Source organism: Tursiops truncatus, chromosome 14 (genome assembly GCF_011762595.2).
Source record: "Tursiops truncatus isolate mTurTru1 chromosome 14, mTurTru1.mat.Y, whole genome shotgun sequence".
NCBI lineage: Eukaryota > Metazoa > Chordata > Mammalia > Artiodactyla > Delphinidae > Tursiops > Tursiops truncatus.
The window spans coordinates 81,786,300-81,806,186 of record NC_047047.1 but is presented as its reverse complement, the minus strand read 5'-3'; the positions used below and the strand labels follow the sequence as shown (position 1 = coordinate 81,806,186).

Here is a 19,887-nt window from a genome sequence, read left to right as displayed (position 1 = left end):
CCTTCAGGTTGACTCTGCTAATGTACTTGGTGTTCCTCTCCAGATCCTTAAGACTTATTCTCTGATTTCATTCAGGTCTCTGCTCAGATGTCACTTCCCCAAAGCGGCTTCTCTGACCACCTGTGTAAAATAGCACATGTCTCTTCCCTTCCATCATTTTGTATGCCGCTCCAGTGCTATTCATCTGTGTTGTGCTTAACCACTGTCTGCAAATTTTTGTGTGTGTGTGGGGGGGGGCGTTTATTTACTGTCTGTCACTACTAGTATGTAGGTTTTAGGAGAGATGAGAGACTGTACACTGTCATTTCCCCAGAGGTAGAAGAGTGGCACAAAGAATGAGGTGGATAAGTATTTGTGGAATGAATGAGTTGAGGATGGAATAATGCCCCGTGGGGGAGGATGCCTGGAGGATGGGAGTGGGAGGGGGTGCTGCCTTAGCTAGTGTTTGGAGAGCCTCTCAGAGAAGGGGACACGTGAGTTGAGGCGTGACTCAAAGGAATTACACATTTTTTGCTTTGTAATTGTTTGTCCTTTTATTTATTTGAAAAATTGTTCCTGTTAACTATACAAAAATTCAAACAAGACAAATCCCTCCTTGGAATCTCAGCTCATCCGACTCCCAACAAAGAACCAGCAGTTACCTTTTTGGCCAATTTTCTTCTGAATCGTTATTGCTCTTTATTGCCAAATTGTTCTTTGTAAAGATCATATCAGTAACCTAAAGATATTTAAAATACCTCTTTGGATTTTGCTGGTTTCTTCTTTGTTGTCCAAAATAGTTGCTTGTGCTTTTAAAAATCTCCCTTTGTCCTTTTAGAAACAGCATCTGTCTGTTCTGGATCTCTTGACGGAGTTGAGTATTCACTGCGAAAGGAGAAGGGAATTGTGAAGATGACTGTGCCACGGACGCTAGCTTTCTGCTACCTGTCATTGCTTTGGCAGAGGGAGACAATCACTCTTGCGGATCTTCTGAGGTAAGCTGGGCCTCTCGTATAATGATGCTTCTACTGACTATCTGTGTGCACTAGGAGACAACCTTGGGTATTTTGGATTTTACAAGGAGGCTTAAATTAAGGAAGGGAAAGATTGGGCAGTCTGAATTCTAACTCTGAAATTTAATTCTCCTTGGGCTAATAATTCATCTCCGTGGTTTCCTTATTTATGTAGTGGAAATAATACTATTTATCTTACAATGGGGTATTAGAAAATTAATTATCTAATGTGAGTAAAGTGCTTTGAAGATGAAAACTGACATTTAATTAACTGAGTAGTAGTATTAAGTGTTTTTCATTTTTGACAGAGAAGATGAACAGATGACCTTTACATTGGCAAATGTTAGTAGTAGTTACACAAAAGTATACATTGGTATTGTTAAGAGCTAAAATATAGGTTGCGTTTATAAGCCAAAATTAAAAACAAAGCTATTAAAAGAACCTGTTACGTAGATAGTCAGCATTTACATTTTTCAAGGTAATCTGCCGCGTTTTATAGTTAATGAATAAATTATGGCGTTCTGTGTAAGAATTTCTCATTAAATAGAAGATGTGCCAAAATCATTAATGCGTTAATTTTCCCTTGCTTAATGTGTGTTCTAAATAATAACATTTGAGTTTTTTTTAGTGTGTAGAGTGATTTTAAGAGCACAGATTTAGAACCAGACTCCTGGGTTCAAATCCTGGCTCTGCCACTTATGTGTTATAGGACCTTGAGTAAGTTATTTAATTTCTCTCTGCCTCTGTTTCTTCATTGGTAAAATGAGGCTAATAAGAATATCTACCTCAGAGGGTTTGAGACTACTTTCAATAATTAGTACTACATGAAAAGCACACAGTGCCTGGCACGTAATAAGAACTCAATGCTGGTTATTGTTGTTTATGTTTTCTTCATCATCATCATAGGCACTAGGCCCTTTGATTAAATAAAATGCCTCTGGTAAATGAGGACAGTGCCTTTGAATTTGGCCACATCAACCAAATAACAAGGCTTTTCTCAGATGTGATTAACAGTACATGCAAGTTGAAAACTTCCCTAATACGGAAAAGGAAATAGTCAGTCATGTCCAGGAAGCGCAGAGAGTCCCATACAGGATAAATCCAAGGAGAAACACGCCAAGACACATTAATCAAACTGTCAAAACTTAAATACAGAGAAAAAATACTAAAAGTAGCGAGGGAAAAGCAACAAATTACATACAAGGGAATCCCCATAAAGTTAACAGCTGATCTTTCAGCAGAAACTCTGCAAGCCAGAAGGGAGTGGCAGGACATATTTAAAGCGATGAAAGGGAAAAACCTGTAACCAAGATTACTCTACCCAGCAAGGATCTCATTCAGGTTCGACAGAGAAATTAAAACCTTTACAGACGGGCTTTCCTGGTGGCGCAGTGGTTGAGAGTCCGCCTGCCGATGCAGGGGACACGGGTTCGTGCCCCGGTCCGGGAAGATCCCACATGCCGCGGAGTGGCTAGGCCCGTGAGCCATGGCCGATGAGCCTGTACATCCAGAGCCTGTGCTCCACAACGGGAGAGGCCACAACAGTGAGAGGCCCACGTACCGCAAAAAAAAAAAAAAAAAACCTTTACAGACAAGCAAAAGGTAAGAGAATTCAGCACTACCAAACCAGCTCTACAACAAATGCTAAAGGAACGTCTCTAGGCAGGAAACACAAGGGAAAGACTTACAATAACAAACCCAAAACAATTAAGTAAATGGTAATAGGAACATACATATTGATAACTACCTTAAATGTAAATATGCTCCAACCAAAAGACATAGGCTGGCTGAATGGATACAAAAACAGGACCCGTATATATGCTGTCTGCAAGAGACCCACTTCAGACCTAGGGACACATACAGACTGAAAGTGAGGGGGTGGAAAAAGATATTCCATGCAAATGGAAATCAGAAGGAAGCTGGAGTAGCAATTCTCATATCAGACAAAATAGACTTTAAAATAAAGACTATTACAAGACACAAAGAAGGACACTACATAATGATAAAGGGATCAATCCAAGAAGAAGTATAACAATTTGTAAGTACTTATGTACCCAACATAGGAGGACCTCAATGCATAAGGCAAATGCTAACAGCCATAAAAGGGGAAATTGACAGTAACACAGTCATAGTAGGGGACTTTAACCAATGGACAGATCATCCACAATGAAAATAAATAAGGAAACACAAGCTTTAAATGACACATTAAAGAAGATGGACTTAATGGATAGTTACAGGACATTCACTCCAAAAACAACAGAATACACTTTCTTCTCAAATGCTCATGGAACATTCTCCAGGATAGATCATGTCTTGGGTTGCAAATCAAGCCTTGGTAAATTTAAGAAAACTGAAGTTGTATCAAGTATCTTTTCTGACCACAGCGCTCTGAGACGAGATATCAATTACAGGAAAAAAACTGTAAAACATACAAACACATGGAGGCCAAACAATACGCTACTAAATAACCAAGAGATCAGTGAAGAAATCAAAGAGGAAATCAAAAAATACCTAGAAGCAAATGACAATGAAAACACAATGACCCAAAACCTATGAGATGCAGCAAAAGCAGTTCTAAGAGGGAAGTTTATAGCAGTACAATCCTACCTCAAGAAACAAGAAAAATCTCAAACAACCTAACCTTACACCTAAAGCAATTAGAGAAAGAAGAACAAACAAAACCCAAAGTTAGCAGAAGGAAAGAAATCATAAAGCTCAGATCAGAAATAACTGAAAAAGAAATGAAGGAAATGATAGCAAAGATCAATAAAACTAAAAGCTGGTTCTTTGAGAAGATAAACAAAATTGATAAACCATTAGCCAGACTCAAGAAAAAGGGAGAAGACTCAACAGAATTAGAAATGAAAAAGGAGAAGTAACAACTGACACTGCAGAAATACAAAGCACCGTGAGAGATTACTACAGGCAACTATATGCCAATGAAATGGACAACCTGGAAGAAATGGACACATTCTTAGAAAAGCACAACCTTCTGAGACTGAACCAGGAAGAAATAGAAGATATAAACAGACCAATCACAAGCACTGAAATTGAAACTATGATTAAAAGTCTTCCAACAACAACAACAAAAAAAGTCTTCCAACAAACAAAAGCCCAGGACCAGATGGCTTCACAGGCGAATTCTATCAAACATTTAGAGAAGAGCTAACACCTATCTTTCTCAAACTCTTCCAAAATACAGCAGAGGGAGGAACACTCCCAAACTCATTCTATGGGGCCATAATCACCCTGATACCACACCCAGACAAAGATGTTACAAAAACGGAAAACTACAGGCCAATATCACTGATGACCATAGATGCAAAAATCCTCAACAAAATACTAGCAAACAATCCAGCAGCTCATTAAAGGATCATACACCATGATCAAGTGGGGTTTATCCCAGGAATGCAAGGATTCTTCATTATACGCAAATCAATCAATGTGATACACCATATTAACAAATTGAAGGATATAAACCATGTGATAATCTCAATCGATGCAGAAAAAGCTTTTGACAGAATTCAACACCAATTTATGATAAAAACACTCCAGAAAGTAGGCACAGAGGGAACTTTCCTCAACATAATAAAGGCCATATATGACAAACCCACAGCCAGCAGTGTTCTCAGTGGTGAAAAACTGAAACCATTTCCACTAAGATCAGGAACAAGACAAGGTTGACCACTCTCACCACTATTATTCAACATAGTTTTGGAAGTTTTAGCCACAGCAATCAGAGAAGAAAAAGAAAAGGAATCCAAATCAGAAAAGAAGAGGTAAAACTGTCACTGTTTGCAGATGACATGATACTATACATAGAGAATCCTAAAGATGCTACCAGAAAACTACTGGAGCTCATCAATGAATTTGATAAAGTAGCAGGATACAAAATTAATGCACAGAAATCTCTTGCATTCCTATACACAAATGATGAAAAGTCTGAAAGAGAAATTAAGGAAACACTCGCATTTACCATTGCAACAAAAAGAATAAAATACCTAGAAATAAACCTACCTAAGGAGACAAAAAACCTGTATGCAGAAAACTATAAGACACTGATGAAAGAAATTAAAGATGATACAAACAGACGGAGAGATATACCATGTTCTTGGATTGGAAGAATCAACATTGTGGAAATGATTATACTACCCAAAGCAATCTACAGATTCAATGCAATCCCTATCAAACTACCAATAGCATTTTTCCCAGAACTAGAACAAAAAAATTCACAATTTGCATGGAAACACAAAAGACCCCAAATAGCCAAAACAGTCTTGAGAAAGAAAAATGGAGCTGAAGGAATCAGGCTCCCAGACTTCAGACTATACTACAAAGCTACAGTAATCAAGACAGTGTGGTACAGGCACAAAAACAGAAATATAGATCAGTGGAACAGGATAGGAAGCTCAGAAATAAACCCACACACATATGGTCACCTTATCTTTGATAAAGGAGGGAAGAATATACAATGGAGAAAAGACAGCCTCTTCAATAAGTCGTGCTGGGAAAACTGGACAACTACATATAAAAGAATGAAATTAGCACACTCCCTAACACCATACACAAAAGTAAACTCAAAATGGATTAAAGACCTAAATGCAAGGCCAGACACTATAAAACTCTTAGAGGAAAACATAGGCAGAACACTCTTTGACATACATCACAGCAAGATCCTTTTTGACCCACCCCCTAGAGAAATGGAAATAAAAACAAAAATAAACAAATGGGACCTAATGAAACATAAAAGCTTTTGCACAGCAAGGAAACCATAAACAAGACGAAAAGACAACCCTCAGAATGAGAGAAAATATTTGCAAATGAAGCAACTGACAGAGGATTAATCTCCAAAATATACAAGCAGCTCATGCAGCTCAATATCAAAAAAACGAACAACCCAATCCAAAAATGGGCAGAAGACCTAAATAGACATTTCTCCGAAGAAGATATACAGACTGCCAACAAACACATGAAAGGATGCTCAACATCACTAATCATTAGAGAAACGCAAATCAAAACTACAATGAGATATCATCTCACACCAGTCAGAATGGCCATCATCAAAAAATCTACAAACAATAAATGCTGGATAGGGTATGGAGAAATGGGAACCCTCCTGCACTGTTGGTGGGAAAGTAAATTGATACAGCCACTATGGAGAGCAGTATGGAGTTTCCTTAAAAAAGTAAAAACAGAACTACTATATGACTCAGCAGTCCCACTACTGGTCTTACACCCTGAGAAAACCATAATTCAAAAAGAGTCATGTACCACAATGTTCATTGCTGCACTGTTTACAATATCCAGGACATGGAAGCAACCTAAGTGTCCATCGACAGATGAATGGATAAGGAAGATGTGGCACATATATACAATGGACTATTATTCAGTCATAAAAACAAACAAAATTGAGTTATTTGTAGTGAGGTGGATGGACCTAGAGTCTGTCATACAGAGTGAAGTAAGTCAGAAAGAGAAAAACAAATACCGTATGCTAACACATATATATGGAATATATATTTTTAAAAAAAGGTTCTGAAGAACCTAGGGGCTGGAGAGGAATAAAGATGCAGACGTAGAGAATGGACTTGAAGCCACGGGGAGGGGGAAGGGTAAGCTGGGACGAAGTGAGAGAGTGGCATGGACATATATATATATATATATATATATATATATACACACACAGTACCAAATGTAAAATAGATAGCTAGTGGGAAGCAGCCGCATAGCACAGGGAGATCAGCTCGTGCTTTGTGACCACCTAGAGGGGTGAGATAGGGAGGGTGGGAGGAAAATGCAAGAGGGAGGGGGTATGGGCTTATATGTGTAAGTATAGCTGATTCACTTTGTTATACAGCAGAAACTAACACACCATTGTAAAGCAATTATACTCCAATAAAGATGTTTAAAAGAAAACACAAAAAGCAGTACATGCAGAGAGTCCATGATTCAGTGAATTTTACTGTTAAGCTAAAAACCTTGGGGCTTCCCTGGTGGCGCAGCGGTTAAGAATCTGCCTGCCAGTGCAAGGGACACGGGTTCAAGCCCTGGCCCAGGAAGATCCCACATGCCACGGAGCAGCTAAGCCCACGTGCCACAACTACTGAGCCTGAGCTCTAAAGCCTGCAAGCCACAACTACTGAGCCCACGTGCCACAGCTCCTGAAGCCTGCGTGCCTAGAGCCCGTGCTCTGCAACAAGAGAAGCTGCGACAATGAGAAACCTGCACACTGCAACGAAGAGTAGCCGCCGCTCACCTCAACTAGAGAAAGCCCATGCACAGCAGTGAAGACCCAACACAGCCAAAAATAAATAACTATAAACCTCATCTTGTTCTGTATGCCCTCATTGGGTGATCTCATCCTTTCCCAAGGCTTTAATTACCATCTATACGATGATGATTCTCAAATCTGGATTTCCAGCCCAGACTTGTCTACTGAGGGCCAGACCCATATGTTCATATATTCACCTGCCTTCTGGGCACTCCTTCATCATCTCTCTCCTCACTCCAGCTCCTCCTCTAGTGTTTCCTTTCTTCGTAAATACCTGCGCCATGTTGCGTCCCATACAGCCACCTGAGGCTCATCCTTGACTCCTTCCTCTCTCTACATATAGTTAATAGAGTTAATCATTATGTCCTCTCAATTATACTTCCAAAATAACTCTCAAACGATTTTTCCCCGATTCCCTCTCTCTTCACCTGGGTTACTTAGCAGCCTTCCAAGTGAGTCTTGTGCCACTCCTGTCCATTTCCTCCTGAAAACCAGAGGGATCTTAATAGAAACAGCAGTCTAATCATGTCACTGGAGCTGGATAACAGGGTTAGCCATCCTACGCAGGGCCGTCTGTAAGGGGGTAATGCAACTCTCCTAGAAATCTCACAAGTTGGAGAAAGTAATATCTGCCCGAAAATTCTTCTCAGGGAAAATATTGTATGTGGTTGGAAGGATGGGATAAGATCCTGCACCTTTGTCTATCTGTCTCTCTCTCTCCCCCCTCTCCTTCTGCCTCTCTCCCCACCCCTCTGTCTCCCTCTTTCCTTTCCTCCCTCTTCCCTCCCTTCCGCCTCCAAGGGGAATTCCCTTCAAGGAGATTAGATCTAGTTAGCTGGAGGGCTTTTATTTTGCCCTGTGGGACATACAAATTTGGGACCCAGTTTAACTGCTTGGAGCAGTAGGAAAAGAGACTTCACCACTGATCCCCTTTCTCTGCTTTTCTTGGAAAAGAGCTCTAAATCACAGGCTCTTCTCAAAGTGTGGCCCCCGAACAACTGCGTCAGCGTCACCCAGTGATTTGTTAGAAATGTAAATTCTTGGACCCATTCTAACCTTCTGAATCAGAAACTCTGGGGACAGGGCCTGGTAGTCTCTGTTTTAATAAGCCCTCCAGGGGATTCTCATGGATGCTAAAGTTTGAGAACTACTATTGAAAAACTACTTAAAGCACATTGATTTGAAGGGAATACGTTATTTGCCTGGGAAATACCTTATTTGCCTGGCCCCAGTACCCATACATTTATACTGATCCTGCATGTCACTTCCCTGTTTAGATCCTTTAGCAGCATCCACAGTCCTTAGGATAAATTCATAGCCCTTGTATAGCCTTTAAAGAACCCTACCTCCCTAACAATAACAATGATAATAAATAAAAATAGCTAACATGTATTTGTTCCACAAATATTCATTGAATACCTACTATACACAGGTGTTGTTCTAGAGTCTAGACGCCTGAAATACAGTTGTGAACCATATATAGATCAAGTCCCGGCTCTCGTGACGTTTAAGACTAGATGAGCAAATACACAAATAAATTAAAAAATGATCAGACAGTGAAGTGCTGTTCAGGAGATTGAAATAGGATGATGGGGCTTCCCTGGTGGCGCAGTGGTTGGGAGTCCGCCTGCCGATGCAGGGGACGCGGGTTCTTGCCCCGGTCCGGGAGGATCCCACATGCCACGGAGCGGCTGGGCCCGTGAGCCATGGCCGCTGAGCCTGCGCGTCCGGAGCCTGTGCTCCGCAACGGGAGAGGCCACAACAGTGAGACGCCCGCGTACCGCAAAAAAAAAAAAAAAAAAGAAGTAGGATGATGTGATAGAGAATGACCAGATGGCTACTTTAGATGGGTTATTAGGGAAGGCCTCACTGAGAAGGTGGAGTTTAAGCCGCACTCTGACTGAAAATAGAGCCAGCAGCTGAATACCTGAAGTACTCGCATTCCAGGTAGAGGGAGGCTGCTAGTGCCAGGCTCTAACGCAGTTTCAAGCTCTGTGTGATCAAGGAGCAGAGGAGGCTGAAGTGATGGGAGTAAGAACTTGAAGGAGGAGTAGGAAGATGTGGACAGGGAGATAATAAACAGGGGCCAGACGTAGGTCTTTGTAAGCCAAGTTAGGAGTTTGGATTTTTTTTTTTTTTTGGAGGTATAGTTCATATACAATACAACTCACCCTTTTAAAGTGTACAAGTCAGTGGTTTTCAGTATATTCACAAGGTTGTGCAACCATCACCTCTATTTCCAGGATATATTCATCACTCCAAAAGGAAACCCCATTCCCACTGGGAGTTTGGCTTTAAGTGTGATAGTAGCCACTGGAAGATTTTAGCAGGAGACACATAATCTGATTAATGTTTTCAAGGTCACTCAGGCAACTGTGAGGAAAGTGGATTCTAGGTAGGCGCAGGTGGAAGCAGGGAGACCGGGCGATCTTTTCTGTACTCAAAGCAAGAGGGTAGTGGCTTGGGTTAGGGTGGTGGTAATAGAAATGGAATGAGGTGAAGGGGTTCAGGATATGTTTTACAGGTAGAGACAACTTTCCTCTAATGCAGTGCTTCTTAAATTACCCGTAATGAAGAACCAATTTGTTAAATTTCCAGTCTGTCACAGATTGAAACTTTTGAAAAGTATAATAATATTATAAACAGAGACAGTGTTTCCAGGGGACGTGCCTGGAGTAGTGGTGTGTTGGTTCGGAGGGTATATGGGATGCTGTTAGACTGTGTCCATCCCTCTTTCTCTATTCTCTACTTTATTTTTCTTCTTACCATTTTTTCCTGTCTGACATACTGTAAATTTCACTTATTTGTTTTCTCATCTTTCTCTTTTCATTAGAATGTAAATTCCATGGGAACAAGAATATTTTACTGTTTCGTTCCCTGCTGTATCCCCCAGCCTAGAATAGTGTTGGGTATATAGTACTCAATAAATTTCTGTTGAACGAATGAATGAATTGTAGGTAAGTATGTATGAGTGTTTATTTATATATATGTGCTAGTTTCTTTAAACTCAATAATTTACTCAAAATATTTGATCAGCTATTATGTACCAGACATTGAGATGGAGTGGTGAACAAATGTTCCTTTGTTTAATTGTTCTTCCAGTGACAGGCACCTACCGTGCACTGTCATAGGTACTGGAGACTGAATGGTGGGCAAGGAGGTATTCTAACAAGGAAAACAGGGATCAGGGAAGGTCCCGCTGAAGAAGTGATTTAAGAGATTAGTAGGAGCTAATCATGTGAGAGGAACTAGGAATAGGAGGAAGGAATGCCATGTCTGCAAGCCTGGTGGTAAATTGACAAATTAGATAAACACACCTTTTGGAAATATTTTGTCTATTTGTGCAGAAACTTAAGAGATTATTAATCAACTAAATGTTTTCTCCACACAGGGGTACAGAGAATAATAGATATTTTCAGATTAATTATCCTTACATATATGTAGGATATACGGTATACTCAACTGATTCTTACCTTGTCTTTGAAATACATTTTTACCTCTTTTGTTTACTTTGCCAAATCAGTACATATCTTTTACTGAAGCTCTTTTTAAAAATATAGATTCGTTGAAGAGGAACATATTCCTTATATAAATGCTTTTCAGCATTTTCCAGAAGAGATGAAATTATATGGGCGTGACAAAGGAATCTTTGCTATAGAGGTATGTTATTTTCCTTTTACTTTGTAGTCACTTATAAGACGCAAGAGTCATTTGGTGATTTATATTCCTCTCCTGACTTATTTGGTGTTGGAGTTTTAAAAAATGTCATCGAGTGTTTGTTCTATTCAAATATGGACATTAGTCATAATTTAATGAAGAGTAGAATTGTTATTTTTTGTTTTCCTTACGTGGCTACCTCTAATCCTTTAGGTTGCGCGATCCTCAAAATACAGCTGTAATGTTAGGTGTGTGCATTGCAAATAGGTGCAGTGTGGAGACTAAAAGTTTTATATAGAGACCATTAGGTAATTTCAAATTTAAAAAACAGTATTTTTTGTTGTTATTTGCACACTATGTTGCTTTGGAGAGAAGAGATGAAAGTTATTATGTTGTTTCAAGAGGCATATATTTTTTTAATATATTTATTTATTTATTTTTAAATTTTTGGCTGCGTCAGGTCTTAGTTGTGGCACGTAGGATCTTCATTGAGGCATGCGGGATCTTTTGTTGCGGCGCGCAGGCTTCTCTCTAATTGTGGCGTGTGGGTTTTCTCTCTCTAGTTGTGGCGCAGGCTCCAGGGTGCGTGGGCTGTGTAGTTTGTGGCACGCGGGCTCTCTAGTTGAGGCGCATGACCTCAGTAGTTGCAGCGCATGGGCTTAGTTGCCCCGCAGCATGTGGGATCTTAGTTCACTGAACAGGGATCAGACCCGCATCCCCTGCATTGGAAGGTGGATTCTTTACCACTGGTCCACCAGGGAAGTCCCTCAAGAGGCACTATTTTAAGTCCTTTGCTTGTGTTATTCTTCTTCTATATCTCTTTTCAGCTGTCTCCAATGGCAGCGCTTCTGTCCTTTTAATTATGAGTCTTTATCACTATTTATAGTACTCAAAGGTTATTTTCCCTGTGCTCTTCATCAGAAGGTTTTCAGTGTACTAAATATTAATATTAAATATTATCCTCCATTTACCCACTTAAGGAATTATTTTCATAGGCTTTCCTAACCTTCACAACCTTCACATTGTTTTCAGTTTAATTCAAGAGACATTTATGATCCTTACTAAACCCCTGCATGAGTATGGTTCACCATCTTCCCAATTTTACATGTGAGTAAACACCTCAGACAGGTAGAATGATTTGCCAAGGTCATGCAGATGGTAGTCTCAGACTTGGAACTACAGTGCTTTAGGCCTTTTACTCATTGTATGGTCTTTTGTTCTGTTTTTGTACCATCTTACTATTATTTGTCCCATCTAGTCTTAATTTCTTGTTTCTTCTTTTTCTGCCTTTTTTGAATTAAGATTTTTTTTATGATTCCACTTTATCTCTACTATTGATTTATTAACCATACCTCTATTTTTTTAAGAGGTTGTTCTAGAGTTTATAAAATTCATCTTTAACTTACCACAGTCTGCCTCAATAATATACCAATACATGTATAGTGTAAGACCCTTACAAGAATATATATACTTCCACTTCCCTCCTCCCATCCCTTAGTGTTAAACATTTTATCTTTACCTGTTAGATATTCCACAATGCGTTGGAATTATTTTTGCTTTAAAAAGTTGTTTATCTTTTTAAGAAATTAAAATGAGAAGAACTACTTCATATTTACCCACCTTTTGCCATTTCTGGCACTCGTCCTGCCTGAAAATGTCCTGTAACATTTCTTATAGTACAGATCTATTGGCAGTGAATTCTTTTGGCACTTTTTGGTCTAAAAATGTCTTTGTTTTGCCTTCATTTTTGAAAAAACATTTCACTAGTATTGAATTCTGGGTTTGTACTTTTCCTTCAGCACTTTAAAAATGTTTCTTTCTACAGGACTGTCTGATTTCTCTTCTCTTCTCTTCCCTTCCCTTCCTTCCTCTTCCCTTCCCTTCCCTTCCTTTCTCTTCCCATCTCTTCCTTCCTTCTCTCCTTCCTTCCTTCCAACTACATGTTAGACCACAGCTCACTAAGGCTTCTGTTCTTTTTCTTTTCCTCGGTGTGTTTTGTTTTGGATAGTTTCTACGATGATATCTTCAGATTCACTGATCTTTACTTCTTGAATGTCTAATTTGTTGTTAAACCCATCTAGTAATTTTTTCATTTCAGATTCTGTATTTTTCATTTCTAGAAGTTCCATGTTAGTCTCATCTTTTTCGTTTCCTTCATTATGTTTTCTTTTACATCCTCCAGTTTATTGACAATATTTACAGTAGTTGCTCTAAGGCTATCGTCTACTAATTCTGTTATCTCAGTTATTTCTGGGTCTGTTTCTATTGATTGATTTGTCTCCTGATTATGTGCCATATTTTCCTGCTTTGCATTCCTGGTAATTTTGATTGGATGCAGACAGTGTGAATTTTGTGTTGCTCATGGATTTTTGTTCTGGTGTATGATTAGGTAACTTAGATATCAGTTTGATCATTTAGAAGTTTGTTCTTTTAATGGCTGTTCCAGAGCCTATATTGTGAGGCTAAGGAAGCCCCACTACTAAGGCATGTCCCTTTGGGAGACTCTACCCAGAGCCCCCAGTATTGTGAAGTCTCTCCACTCCAGCTGGGGCCTTATGCAAACTCTGAGAATTGTTTGCATTCATTGGAAAAATCCAGTGATTTTTTTTTCTCCCCTGGCCTCAGGTTTTTTCTCACACATGCACAGATTGGTACTCAGCCAAAGACTTGAGAGGACCCCTTTGCAGACCTCCAGAGTTCTCTCTCTGCAGTTTTATCCTCATTGGTACTCTGCCTGCAAATTATAGCCACCTCAGCTAACAGGAACTCTAATCTCTCTCTGCTTAACTCAGCAAGACCACTGGGCCCTGTTTCACTCCCTGCTCCCTGCACTACAGCTTGGAGACTGCCTCCAGGCAGTAATCTGGGGCCATTTGTTTCTCTTCTCTCAGCGATTATATAGTCCTGTGCCTCCTGTTACCCGATGCCTAAAACTGTTGTTTCATATATTTTTCCCAGTTCTCTGTTTATCATGGGAAGTAAATTCCCGTAGTAGTTTCCCATTGTAGTTAATCCTTTAAGGGCAGAAACAGAATTGTTCTAAATACTCATTTTTAGACATTTAGAAATAGAGTCAATATTCAGATGGTTTTTAGCTGAGTGTTTTGAAATACCTGCCTAGTAATAATCTCTTTTGTTGACTATTTTTAAATTAATCTTGAGTTGAGGGGACAGGGCTATGTAAAATAGGGGAGTGATTTCTTGTAGAGATTTTGATAGAAAGTATAAGCGTAAAAATATATGAGATTATGTCTTGGTAACAGTAACTATTGTACTTTACCTTTTTCACTTGTATCTTAGCTTTTTTTTAAATAAACTTTTTATTTTGGAATAATTTTAGATTTATAGAAAAGCTGCAAAAATAAAAATATATCCTTTACCCAGATTCAACTATTGTTAATATTTTCTTTTATCCTTTGTGCTGTTCTTCCCTATCTATGTATCTATCTATGTAATTCTATTTCTGAATCATTGAGGGTAAGTTACATTTATCATGGCCCATCATCCCTAAATATTTTAGTGTATATTTTCTAAGAGTAGGGATATTCTCTTATATAACTGCAATTTACTTATTAACTTTTTATTTTTCTAGGAGCTGCACAGTATAGATATGCCACAATTTACCTGACTAGTTTTCTATTGATGGAGTTTTGTGTTTGGGGATTAAAGGCTAAAGAAGGCAGCTAGGTAATGAAAAAACAAAACAAACAAAACTGAAAACAATCTGAATGTCTATCAAGGAAAATGGATAAAATGTGACATAATCAGACATGGTATAGTAAACAACTATGAAAACGAATCAACTACAGCCACAAGCAACAGGAATGACTCTAAGGAATGTTCTGTTTAGTGTAAAAGGCAAGACTTAGGAAGCTACATACATATGAAATCACTTTTGTTAAGCTCACAAAAGAAGTTAAGCTAAATATATTTATGTAAATATGTTTATGTGCCTGATAAAACTATTTTTAAAAAAATAAGTTTATGGTAAGCATAATTCAGGATACTAGTTACCTCTGGAAGGGGAGGCACAGAGGGGGGACTAGAGAAGGAGTACACTGGTAGATGTAACAGTCGGGTTTGTTTGTATATTTCTTGCATCCCTAACTACTCTGAGAGTAGGGATCATGTGTAATGCTTCTATTTTATCATACATAAGACCTAATATATAATCATTATGTATACATGGTAAGAACTCTGTATTTATTGGTTAAATGATTTGAAATAGCTGAAAAACAGAATTAGTTTAAATGCTTTATTTAGAGAAGATTTCAAATAGATTTGTTGGGGATTTTTTTCCACCTAAGTAGTAAACATCCAGACTGCTTCTTTTGTATTTATTACATAATATACCCAGAGGCTATTCAGTAGTGGCATTTGACTGAGAAAATTAAAAAGCATTCCACTGATATTTTAGTGGTAAATGTGTAAGGGATATAACTTCTGCTTATAAGCAAGGACATTTAAAAAGCTGAGTTATGGGTGTGTCAGTATCACTCATGAAAACCAGTGTGTGAGATAAATAATCTTATCAGTTATTTGTACTGTTCACCAGTATACTGAAACCAATAGTAAATTACTCTAGTCAGAAAATGTATGTTTGAGGCTACATTGATGATATTTGTTTTAGGAGAATCATACCTCCTGTTTGCTGAGTGAAACCAGTGATTTCATGTGAATTGTCTGTGATTTAGTTTGATCCCTTGCCAGTGCCCACCCCTAGTACCCAGCATGCTCAGTCCACTTCTCCCCCTACCTCTGCTTCCCAAGAGAAGGAATGAGAACCAAGGTTTATGCTCATCTAAGGAAAACTGAATAATGACAAAGGTTAGCCTGCTACAAAAATGATCACGTAACCCTGCCAAAATCGAATCAAAATTATTTGGGGATTGTCTACTCTTTGGATACCAGCTTTTAACCTCCTTTAGTACAGATATGTGAAATTTGAACATAGGTATTCCACATTCAGCAGAATATTTGGAGGACAGGCACATCTTAAGAAGGAGGACTCGGATAGGTTTTTCCCAGCTCTGATCCTGGGGCCAAAACGAATAACTGCCTCCTGTTCAGCTGGTCATCAGTTCATAAATTCGTGTTTATTCATAAGGTTTACCTTGGTCTGTGCAAGTCGACAGCATGTTTCTGAAATGACCTCATCCCCAGGACCAAGACTGTATTTCACATAAAATAATGTATTCACCACAAACTTCCAGAAGATTAGACTTTGAACATAAAAGAGTATTTTTTGCTACTGCTGATAGATTTACAACCATTAAGATAATTCCAGCAGACTAAAAATGCGAATTGAACTGTTTTGTGAATCATAAGGCATGTGGAGTTCATTTTATCCTTCCTTCATGAATAATATATTACAGTGCTTTGTCATTTCTTCTGACATTTTTATTCCTTGTTAATTTTCCTTTGCAATAGGAAGTCTTATTTTAAGTTTGGGTTAACAGGTGCATGTAGCATTAGCTTTTTCTCAGCTGAATCTTTGCTTCAAAACAACACTAAGAATAAGTAAGGGTGAGGCACTGTACTTTTTTTTTTTTTAATAGCAAAGCAGGAAGTTCACCTCTGACAGGGTATTGTAATCAGGTTTATCACAAGAGCCTGCTGTTGTGTAACAGAAACTCTAGCTTGTCCTTACCTGTCTTAAGGCATTGCTTCATGAAGGAAAATAAACTCACTGGAATATTTGTGAAATTCAATAAAATGCTTTCCCAAGCACTCGTTTTTAATGCATGCTAGAACAATTTATTATAGCCTTGTGGTCTTCTAAAAACCATATTAGCCTTGTGATTTCTTAGTATTATAATTAAATGAATCTATAGCACTCTAGAAGCCCTATGTGTCATATTTACTATACCTTTTAGACACATCCTCAGCCATGTCTAGTATTCCCATGTCCATATTCCCTTCCTCCCCTCCCCCACTTTTTCAAGAAAAATGGAGGCGGTTTGGGATGTCTTCAAATGACTGTTTACTTAATTGACAGGCAGCTTTTCTTCATTGTATGCTTTGCCTTTGCTTACAAAAGTGCATTCACTATTCCATAGTATGTTGAAACTTTTAAGTGGAAACAGCTTTTCATTAACAAAGGAAGCATTTTCTTTCCTCCTTCCATGTCTTAGCTTTCTCTACTAAGTCTTGGCTTCTTCAGCAGCTGTACCTCCACCAGAAATGAAAAAAGGTGCAATTGTTCTAGGAGATGGTGATGAAGATAATGCCAGTGGGGTTTTGTGTGTGTGGGCTGCTGGGGACTGTTTTTCTTCTGTGTTTGGTTTGGTTTTGTTTTTGTTATTCCAGAAAGTTGAGCACACCTTAAAAACAAATCAAAGGGAAGGGGGGGAAAAAGCTTTAAAGACCCTTAAACCATTATCCTGTGTGAACTGTTTCTTTCCATTAAATTGTTCTGTTAATATTTAAGTGGGCCCCTCTGTCCCACTAACAGCAAATCTGACAAAACTCACTTTAAAACATAGGGTAATGGAATACAGAGTACGGAGTACTGATGTGGTTTGTTTCTTCTAACAAGCGGGCCATAAGAGTTTGAGTCTTCCTGCCATTACCCTGACTTAAGAGCAAAGTTCAGGAGAGGAGACAGGTGTGCAAATTAAGTTTTAGTATTTCCAGCCATCTCGTTTTGCTGAGTTGTGATTCCCAACTCCCGGTAGGTAGCTGTTTCATTTTCCGCATTTATTTAATTTATTTTTTATTTTTTAGAATAAATTTATTTATTTATTTAATTCATTTATTTGGCTGCGTTGGGTCTTGGTTGCTGCACACGGGCTTTCTCTAGTTGCGGAGAGCGGGGGCTGCTCTTCGTTGCAGTGCGCGGGCTCAGTAGTTGTGGCTCCTGGGCTCTAGAGCACAGGCTCAGTAGTTGTGGCACATGGGTTTAGTTGCTCCGTGGCATGTGGGACCTTCCTGGACCAGGGCTCGAACCCATGTCCCCTGCACTGGCAGGAGGATTCTTAACCACTGCACCACGAGGGAGGTCCGTGTTCTAATTTAAAGATAACCTCCTCCTCCCTTTTCTGCCTCTGCCTCTTCTGCTGCTTTATTTTTGAGTCGTTTCTGAAGTGTGGTGCTGATTTGAAGCATCAATTACTTCTAGCAAAAATCTTTCAGTTCATCTGGTAGAATAAACTAAAAATCTATTCTTTTTCAGGGATACCATCTCCATATGGAGTACCAAATAGTCAAATTGCTGCTTGAACCAAGGTTGGGCCTAGACACACTTATCTCTATTACAGATAGAATTTATTCTGCCGATGACTTAACACACAGTAGGGATACTTCTATCTTTTCAGCCTTGATTTTCTTTATTTTTATGTATTTTAAAACCCACAGACCAATTTCTTAACAGTTAATATGTAACATACATGTTATTCTGCCATGGTCCTTGACAGTAATTCTAAATCCTCTCAAGAATTAGTCATTTCATCATCCCTCACTAGACTCAGCAAGAAGTAATAAAGAGGAAACTGGAAATTCATTCCAAAGTCCATCTCCAGTATTTTGAATGTTGATCAACAGCATCCTCTCTGAATGAGTAAAAAGAAAAGATGTAATGCTGGTTCAGCCAGACCCACTGAGTGGCACTTTGCCATGATGATTCACTTTGCCTTGGAGCAACTTACACCCTTTGTGAAACTAGGTCCCGTCGGTTGAAGGAAGAAAAAGACTCCTCCAGAGCTGTCAGTCACTCTTTCAGCCTCTCCAAATGACTGTCTTGTTGGATCAAGGTTTGATAACACTCTGAGTCTTCAAACTCTAGATTTTTTCACCATCTTACTCTGTAGGCCGTGTGTAGCTCTTGGGATTGTTTGTGCAATCTTTGTTAGAGTAATAATCTAACAGGTTTGAAATCTACCTGAGGGAAATTAAGGCGAGTGTAATGATAACAGGTGTTCTCAGTTTCCCTCACTCCCACTCCCTTCCAGAATTACTACTGCCAGACTACCTGAATAGAAACCAGCTGATGTGTTCTTTTGTTCCTGGCTTCCCACAGCGTCTCAACCATCACTGGAATTTGTGGGTGTGCTTCTCTTGTCAAGCTTGTGAAGTAAAACCATCTGAGGGTCTCTTCCAGGCGACAAGAAAAATGAGGTTGAGAGCCACTTCATTTTATTTTATTATTTTTTTTTTTTTTGCATAAGAATATTGTGGAGAGCTTGTTTAAACTATAGACTCTTAGTCCTAGTGTCAGGGATGGATTTATTAAGTCTGGTGTGGGATCTAGGAATATTTTATGCAAGCACCTTGCAAGTGGTACTGATAGAAATGGTGCTTTGAGCAGTACAGACTAGTTTTCTTATCTCTGCCTCTGTCATTCTTTTGTTATTACATCTTATTCCACAAAAAATTTGAGGTAAAAAGTAGACTCGTTAGGGCTTCCCTGGTGGCGCAGTGGTTGGGAGTCCGCCTGCCGATGCAGGGGACACGGGTTCGTGCCCCGGTCCGGGAAGATCCCACATGCCGCGGAGCGGCTGGGCCCGTGAGCCATGGCCACTGAGCCTGAGCGTCCGGAGCCTGTGCTCCGCAACGGGAGAGGCCACAACAGTGAGAGGCCCGCGTACCGCAAAAAAAAAAAAGTAGACTAATTAGCAGATAACCAAAAACCAGTGTAAAACAAAGTGCTATTATACCTTAACTAAATATGCAAAGTTTTAAACAGGATTCTGGTAGTCCTCTTATTCTACTTAATACATCAGAGATTCCCCACGCCAAATGAAAATACAAAGACCCAGTAGCTTGTATGAGACCCTTTCCTTGGGTGTGTTCTGTACATGCATGCATTTTCTAAAAGTCAAAGTAAGACTATTCTAACGCAGTCATTAAATGTTCACTGTAATTATTATATATCCATGTTTTGCAATCTTGTCAAAATTAGAGCCTGATTCACCTCTCCAGGCTAAGGACAATGGGACAGAAAGAAAAATGTGACACTGTGATCATATT

General features: G+C 39.1%; 1 protein-coding gene across 10 annotated transcripts in view; it reads left to right on the top strand.

Moving 5' to 3' along the window:
• The window catches only part of TAF1B (TATA-box binding protein associated factor, RNA polymerase I subunit B), a 72,627-nt gene that overhangs the window by 17,350 nt on the left and 35,390 nt on the right, over window positions 1–19,887 (top strand). For 5 of the 10 annotated variants that reach the window (XM_073791735.1, XM_073791734.1, XM_019943297.3 and 2 more), the window contains exons 7-8: window positions 818–974; window positions 10,824–10,923. In XM_073791735.1, coding sequence (XP_073647836.1) covers window positions 818–974; window positions 10,824–10,923 — 257 coding nt within the window. Of the gene's footprint in view, window positions 1–817; window positions 975–10,823; window positions 10,924–14,512; window positions 14,608–18,869; window positions 18,909–18,937; window positions 19,036–19,887 lie in introns of those variants that run through there. The other 5 variants (XM_073791736.1, XM_033838030.2, XM_033838032.2 and 2 more) reach the window with 3 other exon arrangements.